The sequence below is a fragment of the Bubalus kerabau genome, chromosome 9 (genome assembly GCF_029407905.1).
Source record: "Bubalus kerabau isolate K-KA32 ecotype Philippines breed swamp buffalo chromosome 9, PCC_UOA_SB_1v2, whole genome shotgun sequence".
Lineage (NCBI taxonomy): Eukaryota > Metazoa > Chordata > Mammalia > Artiodactyla > Bovidae > Bubalus > Bubalus kerabau.
The window spans coordinates 46248477-46269977 of record NC_073632.1 but is presented as its reverse complement, the minus strand read 5'-3'; the positions used below and the strand labels follow the sequence as shown (position 1 = coordinate 46269977).

Below are 21501 nucleotides of genomic sequence, written 5' to 3'. Positions count from 1 at the left end.
TGAAAATATGGTAGAGTAATATGTATTGCATATCTTGTTTATGTAAAAACACACAAAATGTGCACAGAAAATATCTGGAAGGAGAGACACTGGCAAACTTGACTATCTGTGAGGAGAGAGATTAGGGATTAGATGTGGGAAAAGACTTCATTTTTAATCTTCAATATTGTTTCAAGTATATTTGCCATTTTCAGTGAACTATGAATAAAGTACAATCTACTGAGATTCTGAGTAATAAAGGGATATAAAAAGGTACCATAAAGAACTATAAATCAAACTGATATTTTTTGGAAAACTTACTCAAAATCTGCAGGTTAATTATGTCAGTACAAAGAAAACTAGTTTCTTAATTTAATTATTATAATGGCCTTCTAAAGGCATGGTTACACTGCAATTTTAATTTTCAAATACTATCATACTGAATAATAATGAAAGTCAATTGTACATAACCTGTTGAATATAAAAATCTTAATCTCAGCTTGGAGGAAAAAAGTGTGGCAAATTTTTCTTTTAAAATAGGCTAATTCTCTTTTGAAATTAACAAATTATGATCAGTTTCTACTTCATGGAACAGAGGAGCAAAATACTTCACTTGCAAGGTACAGGCTTCCCTGGGAAAGAAAGCAATGCAGATCATTTATTCTAGGTTAAGGTGGTTAATTACCATGTAAGGAATGATTTAAAGGAGCTAAGAGGATTTCTTTTACTTATTTCTCTTATTGAACACAAGAAAGGGCTGAAGGTGGTTAAAGAAAGGGTACTGATATTCTTCTGCAAGCACATCTATGAATATGCACAAACACTTAGCTCTAGTTAGGATGCAGACTCACATAAGGAAACTGTTAGGAGAAAGGCAGCATTCTCAAAAAGCTTATACTGAAATCTACTTTCCACTAAACATAGAAGAAAAGCTTGTTCAGATTCAGTTCTATTGGCTCTTTAAATGCTTTTAAGTTTGTAAAAAATGGTCAGAGTGACACAATTTGACAAAAAGTTAAGATAAAAAGCTGTTATGTACATACACTCATAAACATACTCTTAATTCTTAATAGTTCTATCTTTTTAAAGTAAAGGCCTGAAATGTTGGCAAAATGAATACCCACTTGCATTTTCACACTGTAATAGACAAATGATTGAATAATTTTACCTCCTCCCATGGAATGTATTATAAAAAAACACTGCAAACAATCACAGTGCTCTGCTGACTTTCTGAGCTTCTCTAAAATCTTTTCCTGATAAAGACTGCCAAAGACTTTGTGACCCACAGCCCTAGAAAAAAGAATACAGATAAAAAAAAAAATCTTGCATTTATTATTTCAAGATTTTATTATTTCTGACTTAAAAGACTATAAACTTGAAAAGGTATTTTTACCATTTTAAGTAAATTCTATTCCTGTTTAATATCAATAAATCATATTATATAATCTCAAAGATATTTGGTAGAAAATTGAGCAAATAAACACACACACATATATATATTTAAAAATATAATCCATAAATAACCTGGTAAGATAGTTCACTATCAATGGATATTAAACTACAGTTTTTAAAATTTATCTTCTCTTAAGGTATAAATACAACAAAATGAGTTTTAGTTACATAGATTTTTTTCCTCATCTTCACTTAATCTCTGACTATGGTGTATGTTATGTATTAAAAAGCAGATTGTGGTCAACTAGAAAGACATGAAAAATAAAAAATTCTAAATGGACCTTAGGCTTAAAATATGAGAAAAACATTGGTCACATCATGTTAGTACTAGATGAAATGCCACACACTTCATCTGGTACTAAGATTCATGAGGCTCTGCCAGCCTTTTTGGTTGCCCAGATTTGCAAGTATTATTACGGTGAACTGAAATGTAAGAATGACTCCCACACAACATGTGGTCAGGTGTAACTCAAAAGTTACAGAATAAGTTATACATGCTGGTTTGCATCTCGGTATTTGTATGATCATTTTCTATTAAATCTGATTGACAGGAAAACTTTGATAGCGTCTTTACTATTACCTATAGTAATAGGTAAGAGAACAGTTTATACTTGCAATTTTTGTCACTACCTAGCATTTACGAAGAATCAAATTACAAGGAGAAATTTTAGTAAATGAATTTTTCATGATTCATCTTTTTCTTTAAAAAAAAGAGAGAGAGAGAAACAACTAGGATGCAGACAGCCTTCAAGCATTGTGAAACACCATCACCTATGAAGGGAAAGATGATGGGCTGAAAGGCCTAGTGTGAGGCGTGGCAAATTACATCTTGCTTTCATGTCAGTAGGACCTAACAGAATGAAACAAAGATTCCTCATGTTTTTCAGATGACATTTGATTTTTACATTCGGCATAATCTCACCAATTATTCCCCGAGCCAGAAATATCAGTGATGAGCTGCTTACTATCAAATACATCTCTCAATGGTCCCTGAAGAATTTCATTTACTACCCCTTCCTCCATGTCAATCAAAACAGCCTGAGAAAGAGAAATAAAATGTAATCAGCATATTTTTCTTTAGTCACTCTATAAATAAAAACCATTTTTGAGCTTATAGTTGCATTTTTCTTTTTATAATTTAAACCCAATCAAATCTTTGAGGCTTTCATATAGAATTTGTTACAAAAATTAAAAAATTAATTTCACTCTGCTCCAAAAGTGGAATACAATGAAAAGATGGATTCTGAACCTTTATCCAAAGAATAAGTAGGAAAAAAGGGAACTGAATGATTCTCTCTGGTTTTCTAACAATTCTTTTATGCATATGCCTAGGGTTAGCTGCTTAGTCGTGTCCGACTCTTTGTGACCCCATGGACTGTAGCCCATCAGGCTCCTCTGTCCATAAAATTTTCCAGGCCAGAATACTGGAGTGGGTTGCCATTTCCTTCTCCAGGGGAAAGTACGGATAGCTATAGTAAAAGTCACTCAGCCATGTCTGATTTATGTGCCTATGTGACTATAAATGTCTTGAGAACAAGGTCTCAGAAGTCTAGATGGTAACCTTAACCAGAAAAAATTCTCAATGAATGTAGGGTGCATTAATGTATTTGCTCACTAGGTACAACCATGCTACTCTTTATGAAATCACAGCTGAAAACTGTCCAGTTCAAATCAGTAAACTACTTATATGTGCAAAGCCAAGGTACTGGACAGATGTCAAAGATGACGACGGTGTCCCTCCCCACCACTAACTCACAATAAAAATTCACAAACTCATAAATGCCACAAGCTTCACTGACATGGGAGACAACATCTATTACTAAAAAGAAGATGAGAACCTCCTGAAGTCAGTTTTGAGAGAATCACCATTTTCATAGTCACTTAGCACTAAACCCTGACAGTTTATAACTCTTTCGATCTTTCCTTTGTCATATCAGACCACTGTTTCTCCCTTGGAAGTTAATGGCAATTGGAAGGAATTATTCTCCTCACTTAGCCAGCCTAGGTCTGGAGTCACAGCTTCTAAGATTTGATGTTTATTATTTTATTCCAGAGCTACCTGGTGATAGCTATCAGGCCTTTCAGCCTTCCCTACTTGTAATACAGGATTCACCAAATTCTGAGTGTTTGCCTGTTAACCTAAGATATTGGACACAGGGGAGGAACCCAACTACCAAGTTATCATTTCAAGTTTAGACTCTTCAGTGATCGTAGCCACATGATACCAAGACTACTAAGGAGAAATGGAAGAAAACTTTCTAGGAAAAAAGTCAAAGGCTACAGAAACATGCTGATTTACTCTTTCCCAACAGTGTTTCCTCCATTTCCCACCTTGCTCACTGGTATGGTGGTGAGAAAGAGCTCAAACTGGGAGTGGACTAGGAAAAGTCAACATTTCTTTATCTCTGAGTAAGATCTGGTAGGGACTAACATACTCCCTAAGGCATGAACTATACCAAAGGTTAATCGATTATTCTAATTAGGTTAATCAATTATCCTAATAAGCACATGGTCTCCTAAAACACAAGGAGATGGTACCCAGGTACCACAACACTACTGTTCTCTACTCTTTTAGCCACTCCTCCAGGTCTGATCCTTATCATCTCAATTATTTACATAGCATCTAAACTACCTTTATTTTTGTCATAATCAAATATTACTGATCAACAGTTGGAAAAAACAGTTTGTTGCAGAGACACAATCACAGAAGTGTTGTTAGAATTAGCTTGAGACTAAACACAAGCTATTGACTAGAAGTATTTTTGTTCAGGAGTTTTTACATAGTTATGGTAATGTATTCATTCACTACAATATGGCTGAATGCATGCTTTGTATTGGGAGCAATAACTATGTTGAAAAGAAATTTTTCACCATATTCAAATGAAAATTAACCTCCATGAGAATGTATTTTGGAAAAGGGAATGGCAAACCACTTCAGTATTTTTATCTTGAGAACCCCATGAAGAGTATGAAAAGGCAAAAAGATACAACACTGAAAGATGAACTCCCCAGGTCGGTAGGTGCCCAACAGACTACTGGAGAAGAGTGGAGGAACAGCCATAAAAAGAATTAAGAGGCTGAGCCAAAGTGAAAACAACGCCCAGTAGTGGCTGCGTCTGGTGATGGAAGTCGCGTAGGGGGCTGGAACGCAAAAGCAGGAAGTCAAGAGATATACTTGGAGTAACAGGCAAGTTTGGCCTTGGAGTACAAAATGAAGCAGGGCAAAGGCTAACAGTTTTGCCAAGAGAACACAGTGGACATAGTAAACACCCTCTACCAAAATGTAAGAAATGACTCTACACATGGACATCACCAGATGGTCAATACCGAAAGCAGACTGATTATATTCTTTGCAGTTGAAGATGGAGAAGCTCTATACAGTCAGTAAAATCAAGACTGGGAGCTGACTGAGGCTCAGATCATGAACTCCTTATTGCAAACTTCAGACTTAACCTGAAAAGTAGGGAAAATCACTAGACCATTCAGGTATGACCTAAATAAAATCCCTTACAATTATACAGTGGAAGTGACAAATAGATTCAAGGGATTAGATCTGACAGACAGACTGCCTGAAGAACTATGGATGGAGGTTTGTAACTGCACAGGAGGCGGTGATCAAAATCATCCCCAAGAAAAAGAAATGCAAAAATGCAAAATGGTTGTCTGGGGAGGCCTTACAAATAGCTGAGAAAAGAATAGAAGTGAAAGGCAAGGGAGAAAATGAAAGACATATCCATCTGACTGCAAAGTTCAAAAGAATAGCAAGGAGAGATAAGAAAGCCTTCCTCAGTAATCAGTGCAAAGAAATAGAGGAAAACAATAGAATGGGAAAGACTAGAGATCTCGTCAAGAAAATCAGAGATACCAAGGGAACATTTCGTGCAAAGATGTGCACAATAAAGGACAGAAATGGTATGGACCTAACAGAAGCAGAAGATATTAAGAGGTGGTGGCAAGAATACACAGAAGAACTGTACAAAAAAGATCCTAATTACCCAGATAACCACAATGGTGTGATCACTCACCTAGAGCCAGACATCCTGGAATGGGAAGTCAAGTGGGCCTTAGGAAACATCACTACGAACAAAGCTAGTAGAGGTGATGGAATTCTAGTTGAGCTATTTCAAATCCTAAAAGATGATGCTGTGAAAGTGCTGCACTCAATATGCCAGCAAATTTGGAAAACTCAGCAGTGGCCAGAGGACTGGACAAGGTCAGTTTTCATTCCAATCCCAAAGAAAGGCAATGCCAAAGAATGTTCAAGTTACTGAACAACTGCACTCATCTCACATGCTAGTAAAGTAATGTTCAAAATTCTCCAAGCTAGGCTTCAACAGTACATGAACCATGAACTTTCAGATGTTCAAGCTGGATTCAGAAAAGGCAGAGGAACCAGAGATCAAACTGCCAACATTTGCTGAATCATCGAATAAGCAAGAGAATTCCAGAAAAACATTTATTTCTGCTTCATTGACTATGCTAAAGCCTTTCACTGTGTGGATCAAAATAAACTGTGGAGAATTCTGAAAGAGATGGGAATACCAGACCACCTCACCTGCCTCCTGAAAAACCAGTATGCAGGTCAAGAAGCAACAGTTAGAACTGGACATGGAACAACGAACTGGTTCCAAATCATGAAAGGGGTATGTTAAGAGTGTATATTATCACCCTGCTTATTTAATTTATATGCAGAGTACATCATGCAAAATGCCAGGCTGGATGAAGCACAAGCTGGAATCAAGACTGCCGGGAGAAATATCAGTAACCTCAGATACGCAGATGACACCACCCTTATGACAGAAAGCAAAGAGGAACTGAAGAGCCTGTTGATTAAGTTGAAAGAGGAGAGTTAAAAAGCTAGCTTAAAACTCAACATTCAAAAAATGAAGATCATGGCATCAGGTCCCATCACTTCATGGCAAACAGATGGGGAAACAATGGAAACAGTGACAGGCTTTATTTTCTTAGGCTCCAAAATCACTGCAGATGGTGAATGCAGCCATGAAATTAAGACACTTGCTCCCTTGGAAGAAAAGCTATGACAAACTTAGACAGCATATTAAAAAGCAGAGACATTACTTTGCCAACAAAAGTCCATCTAGTCAGAGCTGTGGTTTTTCCAGTAGTCATGTATGGATGTGAGAGTTGGACCATAAAGAAAGCTGATTGCTGAAGAATTGATGGTTTTGAACTGTGATGTTGGAGAATACTCTTGAAAGCCCCTTGGACTGCAAGATCAAACCAGTCAATTGTAAAGGAAATCAGTCCTGAATATTCACTGAAGGATTGAATGCTGAAGCTGAAGCTCCAATACTTTGGCCACCTGATGTGAAGAAGTGACTCACTGGACAAGATCCCGCTGCTGGGAAAGACTGAAGGCAGGAGAAAGGAATGACACAGGATGAGATGGTTGGATGGCATCACCAACTTGATGGACATGAGTTTGAGCAAGCTCCAGGAGTCAGTGATGGACAGAGAAGCCTGGTGTGCTGCAGTCCAAGGGGTCACAAAGAGTCAGACATGACTGAGCAACTGGACTGAGAACGTATTTTAGGCTTAGAGTTAAGATGGCTTTTATTATTTATCTAGACACATATTTCCCCTAAAATATTTAGACAAAAAATGCTAAATATGCAGCATTTTTAAGCACAAAATTTTTCCCCTGAAGTTTCATGGAGACACAAATGTCTGCTTCATCATATTTATATTAAATGTGGCTTAGCAAATATTTTAAAAGTTGAGAAGTTAAAGTAAAATTTTATTCTAATGATAGTTACAGAAGTACAGTTATTTTAAAAACACATGCAATGTAAGAATCCAAGTGTATACAACTTACACGTGCTTTTAAAGAACGAATTTTCCCTTTGGAAATACTGCCACCATCACCAACCACTCTGAAAGATAAAACATGAGAAAAAGTCGTAAGATTGCCCATGGGTAATAATGCTATTAGATAATAAGGTTAACTTCCACTTGTAGAGTAAAGCTACTTATAAGCCAAGAGAGGCAGACACAAAAGGCAACAAAGGCGCCATTCTTAACCTCCATCCCCCTTATCCATCTCCCATCAGGCTGAAAAAGTGAGGTACTTATTTTCCTGCCTTTGTTTGCAGTTTGGGCTGGCCATGAAATCTAGTTCTGGGTAGTGAGATAAAGAGGAGTTATTCTGGGAAGCTTTCTGATAGAAATGACCAGACGCAGCTGGTCCTTTTTCCTATCTTGAACATGAACATGGATGGGATTCCGGGCAGTGGAGGCTGTCATTTTATAGATACAAGTAAAACAACATGAGGTCAAAAAACCAACACATGAAACAATATGACAGTATCTTGGTCTTTAGGGCACTTCTCCACACAGAGATCATCCTATTTCCAGTTTTCTTTGAATGTGACATAACTGGATACATCTACTGTTTAAGCTACCATTAGAGAGGCTTCCTGTTGCAGCCACACATCAACTAACTACCAGTTATATACTGTTGAGTATCTAAGGCTGTTTCTAGAATTTCATGTTGAAGATAGGTTACCAAAGTAACTAAATCTGTGACCACAAACAGTGTACAGGTCAATATAGTATAGTTTACAAGACAAAATATACAAAGAAAAGCTGCATTGAATATAGATGATGCCATAGGTCAGGAGTTGATAAAATATAATCCTCAGGCCAGCTATGACCAGCTACTTGTGAAAACAAGTTTTACTGGAACAAAGTCACATCGTTTGTTTATGTATGATCTATACCTGCATTCCGGAGAAGGCAATGGCACCCCACTCCAGTACCCTTGCCTGGAAAATCCCATGGACGGAGGAGCCTGGTAGGCTGCAGTCCATGGGGTCATGAAGAATCGGACACGACTGAGTGACTTCACTTTCACTTTTCACTTCCATACACTGGAGAAGGAAATGGCAACCCACTCCAGTGTTCTTGCCTGGAGAATCCCAGGGACGGGGGAGCCTGGTGGGCTGCCGTCTATGGGGTCGCACAGAGTTGGACACGACTGAAGCGACTTAGCAGCAGCAGCAGCACCTGCATTCATGCTATCAGAGCAGACTAAATGAGATGTGGCACATGGACTTTATGGTCTGCAAAACCTAAAATATTTACCATCTGGTCCTTTATAGGAAAGGCTTGCCAACCCTTGGTATAGGTAAATTCATATCATGCTATTAAAAAGGTATGATAATTTCCTCAAATCGATAAAGAAGTATATAAAAAGATGTAGTCCTGTTCTTGAAAAAGAATTTTTGTACTACTTTGTGGAATAGATGCTGCATGTATTCATAGCGCATGGAAAGAAGAGCAAGATGCCAAGGCCTTCTCTTCAAACTTGATACTAGGGAAATAAGAATGCTCTCAGGTTAAACTATAAAACAAACCAAGGAGATGAAACTATAGTTATGTAAAATCACCTTATTAAGAGAGAATGGCTTCCAGGCTGAGTCTCAACCATGTAACAATAAAAGGAATATTACAGAGGGAATGGGAGTATGAATTTAGTTAGAATACTACCTACAAGGAAGTACTGCAAAGGCAAATTTGAATCTCTTAAGGGAGAAGATATTACAGTGTACAAACAAGAGGAAACCTAGTCTGTATGACAGATGTCTTCATATTAATAAAGATAAATAACACCAGTCATTAAGTTAGGTAATATATCTAACTTACTTTGGTCTGATTCCATGGTCACTAAGCAACCTTCTATTACTTAGATTTCCTGATACATTTCTTACAGAACAGAATGTGCCTGTGAAAGATAATAAGTATCTAGTCTTGAGTTATAGTTCCTGTTGTCCATGACTACATTGACTTTCTGCTTTTTAATCTCCCATTTTAGTTTGGTTTTCTGCCTGTACTGGAGAGCACTGGACCCATTCTCAAGGTGTCAATGAAGTTTCTGAGTTTGCAAGCCTGAGGATCAAAATCTGAAATTCACCAAAAAGTGGGGCCTAATTAGCCTTCCCTGGGAGATAACTGCCTCAGATATCCAACCAACTAATTCAAAGTAGAACTGAAATTTTTATTAGATTAAAACTCATATAAACCATTTATTTTTCAGTTCAAGCCAAGCAGGTTTAGTTGTATTAAGCATTTTGAGAATGCATGAACTTCATGACTTAACATTAAAAGCTTAGAAAAAATACCCTGAACATCATATTACTCTTTCAGGTAAAAGATACATACTTACATATTGTGGTTGTTGTTTAGTCGCTAAGTCGTGTCCAACTCTTTTGCAATCCCATGGACTGTAGCCCACCAGGCTCCTCTGTCCATGGGATTTCCCAGACAAGAATACTGGAGTGGGTTGCCATTTCCAGGGCATCTTCCTGACCCAGGAATACAACCAGCGTCTCCTGCATTGAGTTCTTTACCACTGAGCCAGCTGGGAAGCTCTATATTTACATATACTCTTTATTATTTTAACAAAACTAATCTGAAAACATCTGGTTTGTTTCTTTTTAGCACATTCTATTTGTAGAGCAAATACTGCTGACCACAAATAATATCACAGGAATGTAAACAGTACAGTTTTCTTTCAAAAGTTAGCCATTATTGAATGCATTAACAAGATAGTCTCAGGGAAATTTTCAGCATTCCTTTTAGTGAAACTTTATTTCAAGGTCAAGTAAAAGAACACACATTAAAGGTTCTTTTTATTTCTTGATATAAAGGAATAGAAAGGAAATGTAGTCCTGCTCTGCTGAATGATATGAGAATATTAATGACAAGAGAATATGCTTTCAATAATGAGAAAAACAAACAAAAAGATGGACAACTTCTTTACAGCTATCAACTGTTACTGTCCTTTGAAAAACTGTATCCCAAACTGCTGACATAAAAATAATCATTATGCTATGTGATAAACTTTAACCCCATCTTACCTGGTATCCACATTTCTAAAGAAGCTGCTTATTGCCTCATCATAAATCCCTTTCTAAAAAGAAAAAATATATGTATTGGAATTTGATTACATTTAGCCTCTTTTCCAAATTAAATCCTTTTAATTTAAGGATTATTAATTTAATTATCCCACAGTACTTTAAAGGCTGGCATACAGCTACAATAAAAAAAAAGCAAATCATCATAAAATGCTTAGATTCATTCTTTCAATCTAGAGAAGAGGAAATATCATGAGATCTTTGGATTAAATTCAGCTGACGGTACTGAAGAATGATGTCTTCACAGAAGTGTAGAACAGGTGCATCAAATGAAAGCTTTCCTTAGAGTCTTGGCAATCATTTAAAAAGCTAACTGGTTAAATTAAGGATTACAATACCACACATGTTACCTATTAATGCAGAGTGGCCTGCTGCAGTCCACGGGGTCACAAAGTCGGACATGACTTAGCGACTGAACGACTACTTTCACATATGCTGTATCACTGCTTCGCCCAAGAACCCTGACAAAGATGCAACTCTGAGAATTAAGACTAAGGTCTCTGGCCAGTGTTCCTTGTGTGTCTAACGCCAACTTAAATTTGTCCTTAACGTTTGTCCGTAAGTTTGAGTCACTTTGCTGTGCAGAAGAAATAACCACAACATTGTAAATCAACCATGTTGTTGTTTTAGTTGCTAAGTCGTGTCCCACTCTTTTGCGACCTCATGGACTGTCACCCGCCAGGCTCCCTTGTCCACGGGATTCCCAGGGTCTCTTATATCTGCATTGGCAGGTGGGTTCTTTACCACTAGCGCCACCTGGGAACCACCACCAATACTGGAGTGTGTTGCCGTTTCCTACTCCAGGTAATCTTCCTGACCCAGGAATCAAACCCCCGTCTCCTGCATTGGCAGGCGGATTCTTTACCGCTGAGCCACCAACGAAGCCCTTAAATCAACTGTACTTCAATAAAATTTAAAAACAAAACCCAGTTTGCCCTCTACCGAGAAGATCTCATATAAAAATATTGGCCAGACAAGAGCTCACAGAGAGTAATTCTTGCTTATTTTTTGGAAGAGCCTCAGTGACAGATCTGGGGTGCGGGTGGGGAGTTAGGGTTAGCAATACCTTGTTGACGGCGGCGTGCTCCCTTAGCGCCAGGTCCCAGAAGCAGCAGCCGATCTGGTTTCCGCACTGGCCCACTGTTTCCAGGAAGAAAAGAGAACAGACATTAGGCGGAAAAAAGGGCCACTCGCCTAGGCGGCAACTGGGTCTCCATCCTCCCAAGGAGGCTTACCCTGTACGACCACCGACTGGGTCATGCTTCGGCACGGCCAGCCCACCGCACCCGAGCCCGCGCCAGCCTCCGTATTCCGCGCCCACCAACGGGCGCTCTCCAAGGGGGCGGGGCGGCCGTAAGTCACTCCGCTGCCGCAAATCGCCGCCGTAGCTCCGCTCCTCTCTAGATTTTCCATCAGAAGGCCGCGCAAGTGTACTTGCGTCTCACCGTTACCATAGTGACTGGGCCTCCGGACCGCGGATCCTCGCTGCCTTATCAACATCTTTGAACGTCGGCAGCTCCGGAGGCCGTGGTAACTGGCGGGTAACTAGGCTTTGGAGTAGGATTTTAAAACACGTGTCTTTAAAGCTGTCTTGATCTGTCAGAGGTTTAGTCTTCGTTCAGTCTTAATGCTCGAGTCAGTGGGTCAAATTCCGTTTATTCCGATTACTTGAGAGGCTGCGTTACTTTATCTATTCAACAAGCCCTTTGTTCTGATAGAAAACAGACTGTGGATGAGCACAAAGAAACCCCAGACCGATAGACGTGTCAGGGTACAGCCGAAACTAGGTGATTATACCCTCTGACTAAAATGGCGCTTCAGAGACCTAAACTATGTATGGTGAAGCCGCATGCTCCCAACATTAACTTCTAGACCTTCTGGGGGATTCAGAAGAAATTAAGACATAGATCCAGCTCCAAGAAGCTTGCATAATTGAAGATACACCCTAAATACTCAAAAAAATTGTGACCATGTTGTGTAGCGCTGAGTATGTGTAATAGGATTCAGTGGGTGAGGATATAAACAAGTAAATAGAAGGTGGAGAGCTGCTCTTCAGTTGATCTCAACTTGCTTCTCCTGGGTTTGGCTAGGATTAGCATCCAAGGCCTCCACTTACTTACTTACATTCTGTCTTTCAACCTCTTCACCTAGCATTCAAGTTCATTAGCAAATCAGCTGCTTTCTAGGTTATCACAGAGTTTTCCAAAGATTTTTTCCAATAGGTTTGCCACTGAACAACTTAGATAACTATCATTATCCTTAAAGTTTCCAGGAATAATTTTCTTGATACTTGCTGCTTGACTGCTATGCTAGTGACTTACATTTTATGTTTTTATTATGGCAGGACCTAAGTCTATATAAGTCAGGATAAAACTAGTCACATGGGCTCCAAGTAATCATAAGGAGGGCAGGAATTACAAATTCTGGAAAACAGAGAGCCAGAAATACTTGATGAACAACGTTTGGAAGTACACCACAAGCACTTGCAAACATGACACCAAAACACAGTATCTGTGGCAGGCAGGGGAAAAAAAAGGAAAATGACTTTGAATGGAAATGTAGACCTACTCCAAGGGATAAAGAACACTGAAAATGATATATATGTGGGTAGACACAAAATACTTCTCTTGAAAAATTTCTTAAAGAGATGATTGCTTAAAGAAGAAATAATGATGTGTTGTGGGGTTTATGGTATATGTAGAAGTATATATAACAACAAAGTAATGCAGGATGTGAGAGGGGAAATGGAATATACTCCTGTAATTTTCTCACATTAAAAGTAGTATAGTGTTATTGAAGGCATACTGAAATGTTAAGATGTATACCTTAAGCCTTAAAGTAATCCAAAGCAACATTCAAGGTTGTATAGCAATAAACCAATAAAGGAGATAAAATAGATTCATAAAATATATTCAGTTATTTGTTTCAAAAGTACAGAATAAGAACAAAGGGGGAACAAAAAATAAATGGCACAAATAGAATATAAATAGCAAGAAGGCAGATTTATGTTCAGTCATATCTATCACATTACATATACATGCATGCTCAGTCACAGCCTGTCTGACTCTGCAACCCCATGGACTGTAGCCCACCAGGCTCCTTCATCCATGTAACCTTCTAGGCAAGAATACTGGAGTGGGTTGCCATTTCCTAGTCCAAGATCATATTACATATAAATAATCAAAGCACTTTATTTTAAAAGTCAGAGATCATCAGGGTGGATTTTTATTTATTTAAATTTTATTTTATTTTTAAACTTTACAATATTGTATTAGTTTTGCCCAACATCGAATGAATCTGCCACAGGTATACCCGTGCTCCCCATCCTGAACCCTCCTCCCTCCTCCCTCCCCATATCCTCCCTCTGGATCGTCCCAGTGCACCAGCCCCAAGCATCCAGTATCGTGCATCAAACCTGGACTGGCAACTTGTTTCATACATGATATTATACATGTTTCAATGCCATTCTCCCAAATCTCCCCACCCTCTCCCTCTCCCACAGAGTCCATAAGACTGATCTATACATCAGTGTCTCTTTTGCTGTCTCATACACAGGGTTATTGTTACCATCTTTCTAAATTCCATATATATGCGTTAGTATACTGTATTGGTGTTTTTCTTTCTGGCTTACTTCACTCTGTATAATAGGTTCCAATTTCATAAAGCAAGACTTAACTGTATACTGGTTATAAGACAGCTACATTGGATATAAAGGTTAAAACTAAAACTTTAGGAAAAGATAAATTATACTAATGAGTAGAAAGTAGCTATGTAAATTTTAGAGTAGATTTTAGAGCAAGGGATATTAAAAGTAAAACTGTAGGAAAAGATACATTACACTAATACTAATGAGTAGAAAGTAGCTATGTAAATTTTAGAGTAGACTTCAGAGTAGAGAATATTACTAGGGATAAAGAAAGATAATAAAAATTTATCCAGAGTACATAATACTACTAAAAATTTATGAGCCTAATAAGAGTTTGAAAGTATGTGAAGCAAAAACTGGCAGAATAGAAAAGAGAAACATATTCATAATTATAGTTGGATATTTCAATATCCTTATTTCAATAATTGATAAACTAGTATACAGAAAATAACGTAGAAGACTTGAAAAACTGTCAGTCATCTAATTACATGTACAGAACACGTTGCCCAACAGCAGCAGGATACACATTCTTTTTAAGTGTACGTGGAACATTTGCCAGATAGTCCATATTCTGGCCATAAACAGGTCTCAGTAAATTTAAAGGAATTAAAATAATACAAAGAATGTTTTCTGATAACAATGGAATCAAGAAATCAGTAACAGATATTAATAACTAGAATATTCCCAGATATTTGAAAACAAAATATCACTGTTCTAAAGGGCTTTTCTGGTACTTCAGATGGTAAAGAATCTGCCTGCAATGCGGGAGACCCAAGTTTGATCCCTGGGTTGAGAAGATCTCAGGGAAGATCCCCTGGAGAAGGAAATGGCAACCCACTCCAGTATTCTTGCCTGGAGAATCCTATAGACAGAGAAGGCTGGTGGACTATGCTTCATGGGGTCACAAGGAGTCGGACAAGACTAAGTGACTAACACTAACAAATAACCCATAGGTGAAAGAAGAAACCAGAAAGAAAAAGTTTAACTGAAGGAATTGAAAATACAAAATTTCAAAATTTGTGTAATGAAGCTAAAGCAGTGCTTTGACTGAGATTTATAGAATTAAATGCTTATGTTAATAAAATAGGTATCAAATCAATGATCTACGCTTCTATTTTAAGAAACTAGACAAACACAAACAAACCCAAAGTGAACAGTAAAAAGGAAGTGCCAAAGATTGGAGTTGAAATCAAATAAATACAAAGCAGAAAATTTAATAGAGAAAAATCAGTGAAACCTAAATGTATTTTCCAGGAGATTAAAATTCTTTTGTGGACTCCCTTGTTCATAAGATAAAGTCTAAACTCTTTAACTGGGTTCATGTTCCTGCTTGATTTAAGCACTACTCACTCCTTCTGACCTGGTTTCTTTTTTCTGTTTTGTGGATCTTCTGTTCTCCTTTCTGTTGGCCCCTGACCTTTGCACATGCTGTTTCGTCTGCTTGCCCTCTTCCCAGGTGCTTCAGTGTCTTTGCTTCCCACTCATTTCCACGTAGTTAATGCCTGCTCATCCTCTAGGTTTTGTCCCGGTCTAATGCCCTCTCCCCTAACCTGGAAACTCCACTAGGACAGCCACTGTATTTGATTTGCTATTTTATCTTTAGTACTTAACACATGCCTGGCTTATGGTGGATTATCAGCAAATACATATTTTTTGTATGAATGAGGTAATTCTACTAATGGATCTGTTTTCTTAGGATGTGACCAGTTCAAACATTACTCTTTTTCTGTATCACATGAATCAATATCCTGAAGAGTGAAAGATCACTTATTCATGGGCTTATGAGAATTGAGAGAGAGTATTTAGAGGTTTCGCCATTTTTTCGCTGTTGATAATTTGTTTATTCATCCATTTCTCTGTGAAGATACTCTGATGTATATACTCGTACTGGATAGTTTCATCATTAAGACTACTTTTTGGTTTGTTTTGTTGTATCATCCATATTAAAGAAGAAATTTGGCACAACTTGTGCCAAATAAACTAGTTTAAAATGATAAATTGGGGGAATTTAAGAACATATCACTTGCAAATACCTTATTTTGCAGTTTAAAGGTAGTGTCAATGTCAGTGATTGAAAAGTGAAATCAGTGCCTCAACACTCTGATTTTAAGAGTTATGCAAAAAAGATAAGAGAACTTGTGCTGATTGAATTTTTGTATCCCAGGCATTAGCTTTTTATTCCTCAAAACAACTCCGTGATGTAGGAATTAGTACCTTTTTACAAGCTTAGTGATTTGCTCAAAGTCTCAGAGCTAACATGGTGTTCAAATTTAAACCCAATTCTGATGCCAAAAGCCATGAGTTCCACACTGCCACCTCCATAAATAATTCAAACTGTTAAAAAACATTATGCCATCCTAAGGACCAAATGTTTGGTCCCAGAGATATATCAGCTAATAATGGCTAGTAATTATTTCAGTTTATCTGACCATGACAGTTAAATGGTTTCTCTGAGCTAAAATTGTGATAAACTCTTCACAAATAGCACCCTAGTAAGAAAGAGAAGGTAGAATTAAGGTTTTGTCTAACATCAACTTAATTATGTAAAATGCTATTTTCCTCCTATATAAAGCATATGAAAGCAGAACAGTGGGAACTTTGCATAAAATGTAGGTAGTAAAAAAGACTTTCATTAAATGTGAAAAATGCTCACTAGCATTTAATAGTTCAGTCATCGCTAAGGAAACTGAAAAAAATGATTAGCTGAAAATTAATTTCCTGGCTTAAGCATTAAACTTAAGTATTACGCTCAGTATGGTAAACCGTTGTTCATACAGAGATTGGGAGAGAGAGTTTGGTCCAGAAGATAAGTTTCAGCTTGTTGCTGGAATGACAAATTGAGACACTTTATTCTCTAGCAGGTAGGAAACTATATGAAAGAATCTCTGATGTCATAATTTCTGGGTGTCACTGGGCTCTTTGATCATCATTCATTTGGTGAAGATGGTATGAACAGAGGAGAGTCTCAGAGTTCAGGGAACAGAAGAGAGAAGACTGTATGAGATGTGTTCTCCCTTTCTCAATTGTCATTATTCCTGTCATTTAGGAATTTCAAGGCTCTTTTGAGAAAACAAGAAATAAGAGGTAGTCCAGGCATTAAAGAGAGGTTGTAGAAAGTCCTGCACAGGAAGAACTAGAGAGAAATTTGTAGAAGTGCAGTTTGAGGGCTTTTCAGTGGGATGAGGAATAGGTAGATTGAATTAATCTGGGTAATTAATTAAGGGAAAGCCTGGGAGACAAAGATAATGAGAAAAATAGCGTATGAAGTGAGAAGAATCTCATGTGATTTTGTGCAGATTGGTTAGATGGTTGATTTAGAATAGAGATGTAGCATTCATAGATTAAAATATTTAATATTACTAGAAAACAAGGCCATGACAGCAAGAATAAAACCCTCATATATACTTTAGATACAGTTTTTAGCACAGTTTTAGCTTGTGCTGGAGCTGTGAATTGTGATATTTTATTTGTTAGCAGGCAGGAAACTATGTGAAAGAATCTTCTGATGTCACAGTTTCTGGGTGTCACTGGAACAAGATCATCATTCCTTTGGCAGTTCCAGCCTTCCGTGGAAGGTCAGTAGAAGCAATTGATTTATTCACCTCTACAGGAATCAGACTGGGCCTATTTTGGTAAGTATGTATCAAATTAGCTGAAACTTAATACTTACATACAATAGTTAAACTAAGCCATAGATTTTTACTATGGTTTTACTAACTCATCATTGAATGTGACATTTTTTTCCCTCAATAATTGATACACAGTCTATAAAAACTACTAGAATATTCAAACTCCAAAGCTTTAATAATTTAGTTTTATTATTACCATCATAAATACTTATTAGGCATAGAATACTGCACTAGGCATAAGAAACAGTTATGAGATATTTTTCACTTTTCCTGTCCTTTGCTGAAGACATGTGAATTTATACAAGATAGAGCTACTATCGGAGAAGGCAATGGCACCCCACTCCAGCACTTTTGCCTGGAAAACCCCATGGACAGAGGAGCCTGGTAGGCCGCAGTCCATGGGATCGCTAAGAGTTGGACACGACTGAGCGACTTCACTTTCACTTTTCACTTTCATGCATTGGAGAAGGCAATGGCAACCACTCCAGTGTTCTTGCCTGGAGAATCCCAGGGACGGTGGAGCCTCGTGGGCTGCCGTCTATGGGGTCGCACAGAGTCGGATACGACTGAAGCGACTTAGCAGCAGCAGCAGCAGAGCTACTATGCTCAGACGGTAAAGGGTCTGCCTTTAATACAGGAGATGCTGGTTCGATCGTCGGGAAGATCCTCTGGAGAGGGGAACAGCAACCCACTCTAGTACTATTGCCCGGAAAATTCCATGAACAGCGGAGCCTGGGGGGCTACAGTCCATGGGGTCGCAGTGTGTCGGAGACTAGCATTTTCACTTTCACTTTCCCAGGCACTGTTCTAGGCATTAAGGATTTAATCCATGGTGGCAAAGACATAGAATGAGAGTGGGGGCGGGGGGGGACAATGATTAAGGAAAAACATTTACAGAATTTTAGAGCACTGGTTCTTAAGGTGGAGATTTTTCTCCCCTTTTCTACCAAGAGACGTTTGGCAATGTCTGAAGACGTTTTTGGCTGTCACAACTTTGGGGGTAGGGCGCTATTGGTGTGTAAGTGAGTGGAGGCCTTGGGTGCCACAGAACTTCCCCCAAGGCGCAGGACAGCCTCCTCCCTCCTCAACAAAAATTACATGATCCTAAATGTCAGCAGTGTTGCAGTTGAGAAATCCTGAATCAGAGTGATGATAACTGTTACAGAGTAGTAATAGAGTGCTAAGAAAACTTATAATGGAGGGTTATAAAGGGCGCCTCTGAGAAAGTGAAATTTAAATTCAGACTGAATGATTTGGTCCTAACAAGTAAAGAGTGGGAGCAGTGAGGTGGGGAAGAATTCCAAGCAGAAGCAACAGTGGGCAGTAAGGAGCTTATTTTGTGTAGCTGTGTGTGTATCATACATATCTCATGTATACATTGCATTATATATGTATATATAATGATGCTTAGCAACTGCTGAGTAATAGTAGTTTACATCTATTGAGCATGTACTATGTCTTAGGCACTGCATTTTACATGTATTACTTCATTTAATCCTCATTATTACCCTGGAGGTAGATACCATTACTAAGCTCAGTTTATTTTTGGAAGCATACTTGGTTAAGTATCTTTCCTTAGATTACATAGTTGGAAAGTGCCAGAACCAGGATTTGAATCCAGGTCAATCCAAGTCTCCCATTGCACTTTCTTAACTAACGCACCGCACCGTAAGCGTGGAGGAGCAGGGGTTACCGAATGATCACCAGGGACAGAAGGAATAGCTGTAGATATCACATAGATGTGCAACGGCTGTGTATCAAAGGAGGAGAAGTGCGTAAATAGGCAGAGAGGCGGGGAGGTCAAGCCTGTTGTTGCCATAACCAAAGTCAGATAGTTATTTTTCATATAGCAGAAATGGATTTCAGTTATGTTAACCATAGGACACAGTTTAATTTTATCTAGTGGCCATTTTATATTTGCTCAAGACTTAAAATTGTATGTAAGAGAGAGTTGTATAGAGTATGTATGCACTTTTATAGATCTTTAAAAATGTCATTTTTCAGAATGTTTCTATGTGCCTGTAGCAGAATTAATGCTAAGAATTCCGAAGAGCTTTTTGAAAACAGTGCACCTCTCATCTCTCTTATTTTAACTTTCTAACCTAGGTTTTCAGTGAATTATGCCTTTTCAGTTTGGGACTCAGCCAAGGAGGTTTCCGGTGGAAGGGGGAGATTCTTCAATTGGGCTGGAGCCTGGACTGAGCTCCAGTGCTGCCTGTAATGGGAAAGAGATGTCACCAACCAGGTAAAAAGTCTTCTTACCCTAATAACTGAGGAGACATATATGGCTATCACCAATACGAGCTTTAGTTAACATTCAGTTAGTAAGAAAGAAGCCCTGGAATATTGCTGTTATTAAATTGGTATTTTTTATAAAGGCTTTCTTTTTTTTTGATGTCGACCATTTTTTTAAAAGTCTTTATTGAATTTGTTATAATACTCCTTCTGTTTTATGTTTCCATTTTTGACTGGAGGGCATGTGGGGTCTTAGGTCCCTGACCAGGGATTGAACCCACACCCCCTGCCTTGGAAGGTGAAGTGTTAACCATCGGACGGCCAGGGAAGTCCCATTAAATTAATCTTAACAGAGCCTAGGTTTTCTTAGCATAGAGTCTGTGTATTATACCTCTGTAAGTCTGAATGGTAGACCATTTTTTGGGGGTAAATATTTATCTTGATTTTTTTGTTTATAGTTTCAAGATTATATAGCTGTCCATCAAATAAGCAAACCTCAGTGTTGTTTATGTGCAGGACACTGTTCTAGGCATAAGGCTATAAAATATGAAAAAACTCAGGCCTCAGATTTAGTGTCACTTTGGCTTTTACTTGACATTTGGCAGAAGGTAAGTGATACAGAGGTGAAGATTCTATGAAACAAAATCATTTTTGCAAAACTGAAGAAAACTATAATAGGATTTTTTCTGCTGTTTACCATAGCAAATAGTACATTGATTTCTCATGGCTTGGAAATTTTCAGAACACGAATTTAAACTTAATAAGGGAGGTACTTTAAACATCAGAGTTGTTCAGGTATAAAACAGAGGACTTTGAGAAATAGTTATCACTAGTCTTTAGAAATGTTTAAGGTTGGGTTATTGTTTGGTGGGGATGTTGGAAAGGAAATTCAAGCACTTGGTGTATTTTTAGACTAGATGTCATTTAAGGCTCTTTTAAACTTGAGATCCTATCGACATTTGAGTAGTACATGGAGTCATATGTTCAGTTTTATATTTTTTCCACAAATAGTCTAGTTTTTAAATCACTCAACTGGAGTGATTTTAAGATGCATATACATATGAATTGCCATAGTATTATCACTTAGGTTTACAACTATGCACTTCCCCCTTCACTTTTCTTGGCTATTAAGTAATCACTGCATACCTTTCAGAATGAACATATGGAAGGTTATCTTTATAAATTTCCTTTGATTAAATGTATGGCACACCATTTAGCAACATTTTCTTTGCAATGTAAGTCTAAAATGTCTGCTCTGTTAGTGCCACTGTGTTAAAATTATTTTCTGACATTGAGAGATTTCAAAATGACTTAGCTGAATATGCATTCAAACTTTGGTGCTCTGAAAAAAATTTCCTTTTTTATATCTCACTACATGTCATTTGTTGTTTTATTTAGGCAACTCCGAAGATGCCCTGGAAGTCATTGCCTGACAATAACCGACGTTCCCATCACTGTCTATGCAGCAATGCGAAAGCCACTTGCACAAAGCAGCAAGGAAATGCATCCCAAATAGCACCATTAAGTCTTTTGTAGAGGTCTGACTAGGTCAAGGGTAATGGGCCAGGATCATCTTATGATCTGGTAAACAAATAAAAGTGGTGGCACCTTTGGATGATGACAA

The 21501-nt window shown here is 38.0% G+C and overlaps 2 protein-coding genes across 12 annotated transcripts in view; one reads left to right on the top strand and one right to left on the bottom strand.

Moving 5' to 3' along the window:
- Positions 1-11794, bottom strand: part of TUBE1 (tubulin epsilon 1) — a 20824-nt gene extending 9030 nt beyond the window's left edge. The window contains exons 1-6 of one of the 3 annotated variants that reach the window (XR_008698126.1): positions 11603-11794; positions 11434-11507; positions 10311-10363; positions 7268-7325; positions 2354-2469; positions 1148-1269 (exon numbers count right to left, since the gene is read on the bottom strand). Coding sequence is in view for 2 of the 3 variants with exons in the window: in XM_055535142.1 (XP_055391117.1) it covers positions 1148-1269; positions 2354-2469; positions 7268-7325; positions 10311-10363; positions 11434-11507; positions 11603-11780 (601 nt within the window). In the remaining variant the exon portion in view is untranslated. The remainder of the gene's footprint in view (positions 1-1147; positions 1270-2353; positions 2470-7267; positions 7326-10310; positions 10364-11433; positions 11508-11602) is intronic. The other 2 variants (XM_055535142.1, XM_055535143.1) reach the window with 2 other exon arrangements.
- Positions 11764-21501, top strand: FAM229B (family with sequence similarity 229 member B). 9 transcript variants are annotated; one of them, XM_055535151.1, is made up of 4 exons: positions 11764-11897; positions 17488-17588; positions 19749-19887; positions 21276-21501. In XM_055535151.1, exons 3-4 carry the CDS (start codon positions 19763-19765, stop codon positions 21391-21393), a joined length of 243 nt encoding a protein of 80 aa, XP_055391126.1. In that variant the 5' UTR covers positions 11764-11897; positions 17488-17588; positions 19749-19762; the 3' UTR covers positions 21394-21501. The 9 variants fall into 9 exon arrangements, with proteins under 9 accessions (XP_055391126.1, XP_055391120.1, XP_055391129.1 ...); XM_055535145.1 differs by having other exon boundaries at positions 17488-17645; XM_055535154.1 differs by having other exon boundaries at positions 11765-11897; positions 17491-17588.